The sequence below is a fragment of the Pleurodeles waltl genome, chromosome 10 (assembly GCF_031143425.1).
Source record: "Pleurodeles waltl isolate 20211129_DDA chromosome 10, aPleWal1.hap1.20221129, whole genome shotgun sequence".
In the NCBI taxonomy this organism is placed as follows: Eukaryota; Metazoa; Chordata; class Amphibia; order Caudata; family Salamandridae; genus Pleurodeles; species Pleurodeles waltl.
In genome coordinates this window covers 211,681,161-211,693,625 of record NC_090449.1, presented here as the reverse complement: position 1 = coordinate 211,693,625, position 12,465 = coordinate 211,681,161, and the positions used below count along the sequence as shown (strand labels likewise).

Sequence of the window (12,465 nt, the reverse complement as noted above, 5' to 3'; positions counted from 1 at the left end):
AGCTCCACAATCCAGTAAGGCCATTGTCCTTTCCTTATGACCATCAGGTAACTGCAGGGTCACAGGTAACATGAACAAATTGGTGGCATTGTCCTTGGAAGAACTGATGGAAGGTATAGCAGATGATGCCGTCCCCTCCCTTCTTACAGAGGACGGGAAGTAGTGTTTCCCGATGGCTTTAGAGGAAGTACGGGGCATGTACGGAGCATATGACCAGCAGCACCACAATACAGGCACAATCCTTTTTTCCGTCTTTCTTCACGTTCACTGAATGAAAGTGGGCCACGAGTAGTATCCACCTGCATAGGTTCACCTTCAGTTTCTCTTAAGGGAGGGTGATGTTCCTCTGGACGGTGCACAAAGACACTTGAGGTGCTTGGCTGGGAAGGTCCTCTATTTCTTCTTTTCTCCAAACGTCGTTCTTGGAGACGATATTCGATGGAAAGAGCTAAATCCAACAGACCGCGAAGATCTTCTACTCGGGTAGAGTGCACTAATTTGTCTTTGATCTCCTCTCTTAGTCCTCTACGAAAAAGGGTAACCAGAGTACGCTCCACCCATGTTGTTTCGGCAGCCAGTTGTCAAAAGCGTGTTATGTATTGGAGGACATCTTGAGAGCCTTGTTGGATGTCACAGAGTGCTTCTTCAGCGGAGGCCTCTAATCCTGGATGGCCAAACATTTGTTTGAAACGATTTACAAAGGCTGGCTAGTCAGACAACACCGTGTCATTGGAGGCTACAATCGGAGTCGCCCAGGCCAAGGAAGGACCGGATAGGGCACTGATGAGATAACCCACCTTTGTCTTGTCGTGAGAAAATTGTGTGGGTCTGAAGGCAAAGTAAAGAGTCAACGCATCCAAAAACTCTTGCAGCTTAGTTGGTTCACCGGAAAACCGAGGAGTTGAGGTAGAAACGGTAGGAACATCGGTACTGCGGAAGGCCAAAGCTTGTCGTAAGGCAGCATTCTTGTTTCGTAATTGTTGCAGTTCCTGGGCCTGTTGCTGAATGGTTGCCAGAAGAGACTGATCAGGGTCTGCAGCCGCCGCTCCTGTATCATCCATTCTGCTAGACGAAGTTGGGTTTATTTGGCGCTGCAATCTGTCACGACTTACTCGTTGCTTGAGCCTGGAGTCCGCTGAACGAGTGACGAGGTTCTTGTTCTTGTAGGTTCTGCCTTGGCCCAGATAGGGGTGACTTTTTCTGGTAGCCACGGTGCTGCAGGCGATGGGAATGTCAAGGGCAGTCCGTGTCCTTCAGTGTCCTTCAGAAGGAATGCCAGAAGGGAAAAAAACCCTAAAAGGGGAAAAAAAACTCAAAAAGGAATATCCTGGAATAAGAGCAAAAAGATCAATACTTTTCGAACACAAGACCAAAAAATGAACAGGAAAACACTGGAACAAAAAGCAAAACCATTATCTGTTGCAAGGGAGAAGGAGCGAAGACACCATCCAAACAGGAAGTGTTGCAGCGCAATAAGGAAAAGAATCACAGCCCTTAAATACCCATAGAACAGGAAGCGACCGGCAGGAAGTAAAAGGACACCATATTGGATAGGGAATAATACATAGAAGGCAATGGACAAGGCACCATAGTGAGTAGGGAACCACGGTAAGCTGGGAATAGAGGGGAATGATGGGAAAAAAGTAAAACATAAAAGGGGAGAAAAAACGAGGGCAACAGCAAGAAAAGGATACAATAGCAGGTAAGTGGGTGGAATTGCTATCTGCAATGGAGGCGCGCCGTGCCAGAAAAGAGGCCCCATGCCCAATTTGGGGCCTTGGGTGATGCAGGAGAGGCTGGGGCCGCGATGCGTCCGAGCCCCGCGCGCCGTGGCCCAAGCCGAATGTTCGGCTCGTGCCGTGCGCCACAGCGGGACACGCTGGGCACGGAAGACGGCGGAGGCCCAGCTGGGGATGGCCTCCCAACGAGGAAGGGGTGCCCATCGAACCCTGGCCCCCCTGATGGCCCGCATAGAGCTGGATGGGCACTTCAGGGCAACACAGTAGCCACAAGGGGGTGAGTACTGTGCCCATCATTACAGCTTACGCATGGTAGGGTGGTATCCTGGTGGGGGATGTGTGACTGTCGGTGCCCCTAGGTCAGGTCTGACATTGCAGCATAGGTCCCCTTGTGGCCAGGGTGCAGAAGGGCAAATTTAGCTACCTAGCTCATAGGCATCCACTACTGGTCAGGGCTGCGTAGGTCCCAGGTGTGCTACATTTGGCGGTGTGTGCCCCTACCCATGCCTTGGAAGCATGCTATTTCTCTGGTAGTGCAATGCATATTGCGTAGGCCTGTTCCCTGGGTGTGAGGGTGCTGTGTACGCCAACGGTGGTGTTGGTGCAGCCATTGACCTAGTGTATCCTTTGTCTCTCTCTCTCTCCCCCTTTTTTGTTTTGTCATCCTGTCCTTATGTGCATTAGCATCATCTGGCGGAGGAGAAGAGGCACTGGCGACGGAGGAGCTGCATCCCACAGGCACCAGTGGGACGGAGGGTGAGGGGAGCACCACGGCAGAGACTGGAGGGGACAGTTCAGACACAGATGCCTCCTGCGATGGAAGCTCCCTGGTGGTGGCGGATACTTCTGTGACCACCCCAGCTACGGGTACATCCGCCACCCCCGTACCAGCACCGCCCTCCCAGCAGCCCCTCATCAAGTTGCCCGTACCCGCTCACCCAGGAGGGTGAGCATCTCCTTCGCCCCGGGCACCTCAGGCCCTGCCCCAGTTAGCCCTGCTGCCCTGAGTGAGGAGGCTATTGACCTCCTGGGATCCATCTCTGTAGGGCAGTCAACCATTGTGAATGCCATCCAGGGGCTGGCAGCCCAGATGGAACAATCTAATGCATTCCTGGAGGGCATTCACACTGGATTGGAGGCCCAAAAGAGATCGATTCAGACTCTGGCCTCCTCTCTGATGGCAGCCATTGTCCCTGTTTCTACTGTCCCCACTCCAAATTCCACTGCCCAGTCCCACTCCCCTCAACCCCAACCTATCGAGCATGCACACAAGACAACACCCAAGAATGTCACAGGCAAACACAAGCCCCACACTTCATCCTACAGGCACTCACACAAACACCATCCAGTTGCAGTCACACCAACATCCACTATTTCCCCTGTCTCCCCCCAACCCCCTCCACCACCTCTCTCCCAGCCACGTCCACACACACACCTGCATGACAACATCCTCATCCACTACCAGCATCATCATCACGCCACGCAGAACACACACCTCACTGGCAGACCCCTCCACAACATCCATGTACATGTCCCCTGTGTCCTCTCCCACTGTGTCTGTCCCCACCATCGTAAGGTATACAAACGCAAGCACTCAGACACCCAACAGCCATCCACCTCACAACAGCATACAGCCCATGCACCTGCACCCAAAAGCAGCAGACAGACACATCCAACAACCACTCCCTCATCCTCCACTCACATTACTTCTTCCTCTTCCCACCCCTATGTCCCTAAAAAACTGTTCCTATCCACCATTGACCTCTTCCCTCCCCCTCCCCCCCGTCCTGCACGTATGGGCAGGGTATCATGAACCCAGCCAAGCACCTCAGCCACACAGTCCACGGGCCCAGTCCTTTCTGCACCCCCTCGTGGTGGAAAGGGATCCAGGCCACATGTAATGAAGGGGAAGGAGCCTGCACTAGCCAGCCTCAAGGGGAGAGAGACATCCCTAGCCGTCAAGATGGGCAAGGAGCCTGCACCTGCCACACGAAAGGCCAAGGAGTCTGCCCCAGCAGGCGGGAAGATCAAGGAGTCTTCCCCACCAGGCAGGAAGATCAAAGAGTCAGCACCAGCAGGCAGGAAGGTCCAGGAGCCTGCCCCAGCAAGCAGGAAGGGCAAGGAGCCTGCACCAGCAGGCAGAAAGATCAAGGAGCCTGCACCAGCAGGGAGACAGGAAGGGCCTTTGGCCTGCGGCCTGGTGGCTTACGAAAATTGAGGACTGGGCTGTGTCCCTTTTTCTGTACATATGTATATATCTATTAACTTACCTAACTTATTATTTTACTGTGTTGATCTTATTACAAACACTTTTGCGTAATTGTTTGGTCCTTGCATTATTCAGCCGAGTTACAGGGTCAAATTGTTTTTTTAATGCATCTGGTTGTGTGTATGGTGTGTGTGTGGGGTGTGTGTTTTGTATGTGTATGTCACTGTCTTTTTCCTTCCCTCCTCCCTTGTGTGCTAGGCAGCTGTTCTCACCGTCATCGTCTTCGCCTGCGTTGGTGTTCGTGGTGGAGCAGAACATAGAATAACATTGGGAACACAGCAGTTCTGGTTCCATGGCTGCGTGGTTCTTCCCTGTGTCTCCAATGGTGAGTCCTCCACTTCTGAGCTCAGTTTCTGCCAGGCTTTTGATGTTGTTGGTACCGCCCCGGAAAGGGTGTCAGAATGACTGGTCATAATATGGTGGGCAGAATATTGCCTTCCACCTGGCTGTAGGCGGCTCCCGCTGTGGTGGCTTTTGTTCCCGCCCTGGCAGTCGGTGTGGTACATTGGCTCTCTTTCGGAGATCTTTCCTCCATGGTCATAATTTGGCGGTAAGTACTGCCAGCCTGTTGGCGGTATTACCGCCACTTTATCACCGACCGCCAGGGTCGTAATGAGGGCCTATGTCTTTTTTTCCTGAAAGTCCTGCACAATCAGGTTGATTCAATGCACCAAACACAGGACCCTGAAGTAGCCACCATCTGTTATGGCCTTAACTATATTACTGCCATTGTCTGTGGCAACAAATCCATTTGTAATACCTCTGGCCCGCAGTCATTCAAACACGTTGCTGTTAAAGTCTTCCAAGATGTTTACAGCTGTATGGGATTTCTCCATGGTGAACATGGCTACTATTGTATGCTATCAAAAGCCCTTAAAAGTTTCTTCAGAGCTGATAACTGTAGGTCGCTGTTGCCTAACCCCCACAAAACCGATCCAGTGTGCAGCGATAGACATGTAATCAGTAGCTTGACAACTGGTCCACATGTCTGCCATCAGGTGGATAGTGTGAACAGCACTCTGCTGCAAAGCTTGTCCAACTAACTGCATCACATCACGATGGAGCGCTGAAACAGTAACTGACAAAAAAGGTCCAAGTTGGAACCTTCCATTTTGGGCAGATGGCTGCCACAAATTCTAAAAGCCCCACTCCGTCCACAAAAGTTAAAACGAGAAGGTCCAGTGCTAACATTTTAACTAGCTTCCCATTTGTTCAAATGTGCCATTGGGTGGAGGCGTTCATTGGGCCTCTCCTGCCTAAACATGCCAATAATAGTCAAAACATTGCAATCATAGCACTATTAGTCCAGAATATGAGTCTTTCAGACCAATCCGTCTTGTGTTGCCAGGTCTTCCTTTTATTAGAAAACGTAGGCCCTCATTATGAACACGGCGGTAAACACTGTCGACCGCCGTGGCAACGGTGAACAGAAGACCGCCATTGGCGATGAAAAGAAACCCGCCATATAATGAAGAAAAAATCAGAATCCGACAAAAATCTCTCTGCCACCAGTCACCGCCAGGACCTTGTCGGCGGAGATGCTGATCCTCACACCCCGTCACCGCCGAGCACACAAACACCCCACCCTCCAAATAACGAAGCACAAATCACCACAGTGGTCAGTGGAAGCCGAATGACCATTGGCGGTATAGACCGCCACGGGCGGGAAGTGGACCCAACAGCAAGAAATGCATACATTGGCAATTTTTAAATCCACACACCTGACACACATCCACAACACTATAAAACACTCACAGACATGCCCCATAATCCTTTGCAACAACATTAGGCCAACTAATTGAGAGAACCCCAGAAGCAGACACTGAACGCCACAATCAACGATACATACACCCAACCACACAGGAGCGTCCTAACCTAGATCCACACAAGACACCATTCACAACACTCACCATGGCACCCCCCAAACACCCACGCTTCACAGAGATGGAGCTAAGGACCATGGTGGATGAGATCCTGAAGGTCGACCCACAATTATTCGGAGCACAGGTCCAGCACACACCCATTGCCAGGAAGATGGAGCCATGGCAGACAATAGTCAACAAGGTCAATGCAGTGGGACACCATCCACGCACCAGGGACGACATCTGTAAGAGATGGAACGACCTATATGGGAAGGTCAGGTCCGTGGCATCCATGCACCACATTGCAGTCCTGAAGACTTGGGGAGGACCTCCACCAACACCACCGACTACACTGACTGGGAGGAAATGGTACTGGCCATCCTGCACCCTGAGGGACTTACTGGACTCACTGGAGTATTGGACTCGGGTAAATCATCTACAATTACCCCATATCCATCACACCTGGAATGCATGCACCACCTCACCCCTCCAACTGCCACCAGGACCACAACCCCACCCAGGCACAATCACTACATCCAGTCACCCTGCATGCCCATAAACTCACTAATAGGCCCACATCTCTCTCCCTGTGCACAACCACCCACCCCTGCAAGGAATCACAATGGCCTACAGCACCCACAATGCACCTCCACATCCTAAACAAAAAGCAACGCCAACCTCACTAAAGCAACCTGCATGGTCCCAAAGTGTGAAAACCTGCACAAAACCGCCCAGTCCTGTGCACCCCATCCAATCATGCTAATGTAACAGACATGTCATCCCCCCCAACAGGCACCACCACCCATGCCACCCTGACGGACAGGACAAGGAGTGGCAGTGCCCCACAGGGAGACAGAGGCACCTCCCAGGACACTGGGGATGGAACCCTGGACACTGACGATCACCCTGGCCCCTCACGTAGTCCTAGACTGTCACCATCCAGCAGTCCCACCAAGGATACCACTGACACCCCTACCACCCAGCCAACAACTTCAGCCCAGGGCAACTGTCCCCACACCTGTGTATCCAGGCCACAGACTGGTGGAACACAAGTACAGAGGCCACAGTCACCCCCTACAAACAGGCATGAAGATGATGGCCCCAGTACAAGTGGTACCACCAGACCTGTGCAGGGGACACAGGTACAGGGGGCTAGGCCCAGTGGGAGGGCATCGGTGGTCGAGGGGGGAGGCTACAGGATGGATGCTGCAGCCCAGGACGTGATCTCTGAGGTCCTGGGAGCATATCGCCATACCCAGGACAGATTGGCCCAGATAGTATCCACCCTGGAGCAGAGTTAAAGGATGCAGCTAGCACACCACCAAGAGGCCATGGAGCAGTGGAAACTTCACAATGCCACAATAGCCAGCATAGCAGGTGCGCTGCTGCACCCTGTCCCAACACAGCCTGAGGCCCACAGGGACCAGGAAGTCCCAACTACAGGCCAGGATACAGACCGAACAACAACAGCATCAGCAGCAACTGCACATTAACCACCCTCTCAGGACACACAGGGGACATCCATCTCAATCCGTACCAGCCAACACGAGGCACCCAAACAGACCCTCAGACCCAGATATGGCACAGGAACACCTGCCAAGACCAAGGCCCCCTCAAAGAAGTGACTCTGGCAAGAACTGCCACCCAAGTGTCCCACTGAATCAACGACCAAAACGTGTGAAAACTACAGCAAACTCTTGTAAACATTGATGGACCTACCACTACTGCCAACAATTGCTGCGACCATGTTGCCATATTGTACAACCACCAGTAGCCCACTCCCATCACTGCAATCTGCACAATTTAACCCCTGCACCAAATAAAACACCTTTTCACCTGTCACAATGTCCCCTGTCATTCAGTTTAAACAACTTGAAGTATGGATGCAACTGTATGATAACACTTTTATTATTATCTGAGTAGCAGGAAATGCACCACACGTATTACATGTTGTTGTGCCTACAGATGTGTTGAACTATTATACTATATTGTAACCTGTCCTATGCAGACTCGGTCACAGTGGCAATATTGACCCAACCCCCCCCAGATGACAAGGCCCACTGACAGTATGATGCACAGACAGCAGTCTCATCCAATTGTCCCACAAAGTTACTGGAAGTAGACTTGTATCAGTTGGGTCCTGGTATTTACTTGTTCCCCATCCACATCATCACTCTCATCCCCTCTCTGAGGAAGCTGGTCTGGATATACAGCACCCTCCTCCTCCAAGAGGGGGATAGAATTTCTCACAACCACATTGTGCAGCATGCAGCAGGCCACCACTATTCTACACACCTTTTCAGGCCCATAGGCCAGGGAACCGCCAGAGGCAACAAAATCTAGCCTTCAGGAGACCTATTGTGCGCTCTACCACCCTCCGAGTACGTCAATGGGCCTCATTGTAATTCCTCTCTGCATCTGTTCCAGGATTCCTCACCGGTGTCAGGAGCCAACGCAAGTTGGGATAGCCACAATCACCTAGAAAATGGTGCAAAACAGGACTGTCATTGACAACCCTCAGAGGCAGACAGCCTGGCTGTCTGCTATGTGGCAATAAGTGTCAGAAACACCTACCTATGATCCACCCTCTGTCCTCTTGTAGTTGTTCCATCTTGTGTGGCACACTACTGTTCCTAAGCACAAAGAAATCATGGACTGATCCAGGGAACATGGCATTCACATGTGAGATGTACTGGTCTGCAGTACACACCAAATGAATGTTAATGGAATGAAAGTTCTTCCTGTTTCTGTACACCTGTTCACTGACTCTTGGGGGGATGATAGCTATGTGGGTGTCATCAATGGCACCTATCACATGGGGTATGTTGGCAAAGGCATAGAAGTCCGACTTGATGGCAGGGAGGTCAGCACTTTGGGGAAACCTCATACAGGACTGCAGGTGTCGTACAAATGCATTCAGAAATCTGGAATAATGCTATACATTGGCTGTGAAAAACCTGCACCCATGCCCACTGTCACTTGAATTGAGCCCGTGGCCAGGAAATGGAGTGCAGAGAGCACCTGCCCTTCAGTAGGGATGGCATGCTGATTACGATTTGCTGGTCTCAGTGCTGGATCCAGTAATGCACAAAGTTCATGAATAGTTGCACAAGTGAGTCTGTAATTGATAAGGATGTGACACTTTACCATGGTCTGCAAATCAACAAGTGGTCTGTACACCGATGGGGCCCTCCCTCGCCACAAGGGTCTGTACCTAGGAGGAGTTGAAAACACGTGTGAGGAACACACATACATCTGCACACATTGTTTCTCATTCAGCACTGCTGGCATGATTGTGGACAACACAAATGCTTAGTGTGTGTGACATTACAGAAACATGACCACAACAATATATCAGGACTGGTCAGGTGAGATAATGTATATTGCTACATGCCTATGGATGTTAAGGGGACAATAGGACCTGCATTGTGCTGATGAGGGTTTTACAACTGATTTGTTAAGGCCAAAATGTCTGCCTCCTGTAATCCAGAAGTGTTGTGGTGGAAGTGACCTCATACCGCTAGCGGTTGACGTAATAGCGTAAAGCGGTGTTTACCACCATGAGCAAATTCATTGGTTAACATGGTTGTCAACATGGTTGTCAATGGGCATTCTTAGCCTATCATGATCGCCGGTGGCGGTGATGGTGCACACCACCGCAGTGCGTACGCTAATTCCGCACCCCAACTTCACTTGATTCCCTGATCTCGTGCTTGAAGGGACTCCACTGAGTGTACTGCTGTGTCCTGCCTCTGGTCATGGAAATGGCACGTGTTGCAGGGGAAAGGGCCCCGGCCTTCATCAACGAGGAATTGGAGAAGCTCGTGGATGAGGTCCTGCCCCTGTACGCCAAGCCCTCTGGTCGGCCAGAGGTACAGGTGAGTAGGAGGATTGGGGTTCATGGATGTGTGTAGTGGTGGGTGTTGGCTGCATACATGTGTGCACTTGTGACACTGTATGGTCCAGGGTTCCTGACATGCTGCGTGTGTGTGTGCTGTTAGGCTGTTTGAAATGTCCGTTCCCATAGTGAACGTATAGCCAGCTGTATATGATTGGCCAGTGTCTGACCTCAGTGTTACTTTTCTGTGTGTCCCTTATAGGTAAGCAACCACCAGAAGAGGGGACTTTGGCATGGCATCGCCAAGGAGGTGCGGACCCTGGGGGTCTACAACCGGCAGAGCACCCACTGCAGGAAGAGGTTCGGAGGACCTGTGGTGCTGGGCGAGGAAGATCTGTGAGGCCCAGCTGGGGAAGTCCTCCCAACGGGGAAGGAGTGCCCGTCGGGCACTGACTCCCCTTATGCAATGCATCCTGGGGGTGGCGTACCTGGACCTGGATAGGCGCTTGAAGGCTGCACAGCAGTCACAAGGGGGTGAGTACATATACCATATTTTGGCCACTTGATGAATGTCTGTGTGTGCGTTCGTATTTATGCTGTCTAGTGGTAGGGACTATGACTGATGTCCATCTACATAATGGCCCCCGTGGGGAGCAGGGGTGTTTGGGTCAAGTCTGCAGTACGTCAGGTCCTTAAGTTAGTTGGGTAATGATTGTAGAGCAGGGTTCTGGCCACTAGTCAGGGGCATAGCCATGTGTATAGCGGTAGGTGCTGCCTGGTGGAAGATTTTCTGGGCTCGTGTATGTGTGAACCAGTAATGTACCTCCATTCGGTGTCTCTCCTGTTTTGTCTCCCCATCCCTGTTCTCTTGTGTTGTCTGTGTACGTCAGCATCATCTGGCAAGGGAGCTGAGGCACCAGCGAGTGGGGAGGCAGCAGTTCACAGATCCTCGGAGGCAGAGTCGTCTGACGCCAAGGGGACCAGTGGGTTGGAGGGTGAGGGGAGTATCACGGGGAGGCAACTACCACTGGAATAGTGACTCCGATACCTCCTCTGATGGGATCTCCCTGGCGGTGGTGGACCCTAGTGGGCCCACCCCTACTGTGTCATCTTCCGCCACCCCCATACCATCACTGCCCTCCCAGTTGCTCCCCACCGAGTAGCCCGTGCTCACTCACGAAGAAGGGTGGGTGTCTCCTTCGCACCAGGCACCTCCTCCCCTGCCCCAGTCAGCCCTGCTGCCCTCACGGAGGAGGTTATTGACCTCCTGAGAACCATCTCTGTAGGGCAGACAACCATCGTCAATGCCATCCAGGGGTTAGCATCAGAGGTGCAGCAGACCAATGCCTATCTGGATGGCATTTACAGTGCCGTGTCTGGCCTACAGAGTCAATTCTTCCCACCTCTAACCACCTCTACCCCTTCCAGCACCCCACTCCCTTCACCCGTCCAAAGCACACATTCTGACACGCAGGCACACACCTCAACACACAAGAAGCACACTTCAAAACACAAGCAACACACCTCCCACCACAAGCATACACACAGCCAACATAAACATGCACACGCACCAACATCCACTTCCCCCAGTATGTCCACCTCTTCCGCCTCCCTGTCTGTCCCCAGTACATGCACACCCACAGGAACTGCACCCTCATTCAATGTTGCTGACCCTATTCCTGCTGTCACCAAAATAGCACACATCCATTTAAGCCCCCCAGACACCACACCTGCACTCACCACAATGACTTTAGTTGACACATGCAGCACAGTCACCAGACTTGCAGACAACCAGACAACATACATTTATACTTGCAGCCTGTCTTGTCCCACTGGTCCACTCCCCTCCTCCCAAGACACTGAAACGCACCAAAACACCAACCCATCACACATCAACAACACCTCAGCATACTGTCCAGTCACCTGCAGCCACGTCACGCACACCTACACCTGTCACGACCACTCCCTCTACCTTCACTCCCATGCCTTCCTCCAGGTCCACCCCAATTGCACCTAAGAAACTCTTCCTGTCCCATGTTGACCTATTGAACCCACTGGCCCTCGCCATCTTGTACCTAAATGTGCTCACCTCCTTGCCCTGTCCAGTCCTACCACATCACAGCCCGGCCCTGTCCGCCCTTCGCATTCCCGTGCTACCTCCCCTGTGAGGAAGAGATCCCATGCTTGCCCAGGAACATCTGCTGCACCCCAGGCCAAGTCCGCTCCATCAGCTGCTGTGACTAAACCTAAGTCCCCTCCACCTTCCAAATGGAAATCTAAGCCCCCCTCCCAGTCGTAAATCCCCACCGCGCCTGTTCCCTGAGGTGCATGGATGACCCATTGTTGCCCCTCTGAGGTGGAGTACCGTTGCACTTGTGGGAGTCAAGTTGGGGCCATTGTGGCCCATCAGACTTCTTTCACTATGGACTGGCCATTGGACTTCAATGCACTTCTGTTGCTCTGTGAGCTGAATAACAGTTAATGTGTGTCCTGTGTTGTTTGAGTCACACTCTGGATCTGTGGTATTTCGTTTCATTGTTTGGGGGTGTTGAGCACATGTGTGTACTTTGGGAAGGTTGGATTTGCCTTGTGTCGGGTAAGTACCTCTTGCTGTGGGGTGTATGGCTTGTGCTGCTGTGAAGGGTTGTGGGAGCGTTGCAGGGTGGGTGGAGTGGGTGGGTATGTAACTGTGCCCTTTCTTCCCTTGTTTAGTAGGTTGTGGTACTTACCGTCATCGTCTTCATCGGCGGTCTCGGT

At 52.0% G+C, this 12,465-nt stretch overlaps 1 protein-coding gene across 1 annotated transcript; it reads right to left on the bottom strand.

The window, feature by feature from the left end:
• Positions 1–707: 707 nt before the first annotated feature.
• LOC138262400 (protein LDOC1-like) lies at positions 708–1,061 on the bottom strand. The gene has a single exon (XM_069212303.1). The coding sequence runs from the start codon at positions 1,059–1,061 to the stop codon at positions 708–710; it is 354 nt and encodes a 117-aa protein (XP_069068404.1).
• Positions 1,062–12,465: the final 11,404 nt, after the last annotated feature.

Excerpts from the sequence above, each read along its gene's own strand:
- LOC138262400 (XM_069212303.1), bottom strand. The coding sequence starts at position 1,061 with ATGGATGATACAGGAGCGGCGGCTGCAGACCCTGATCAGTCTCTTCTG.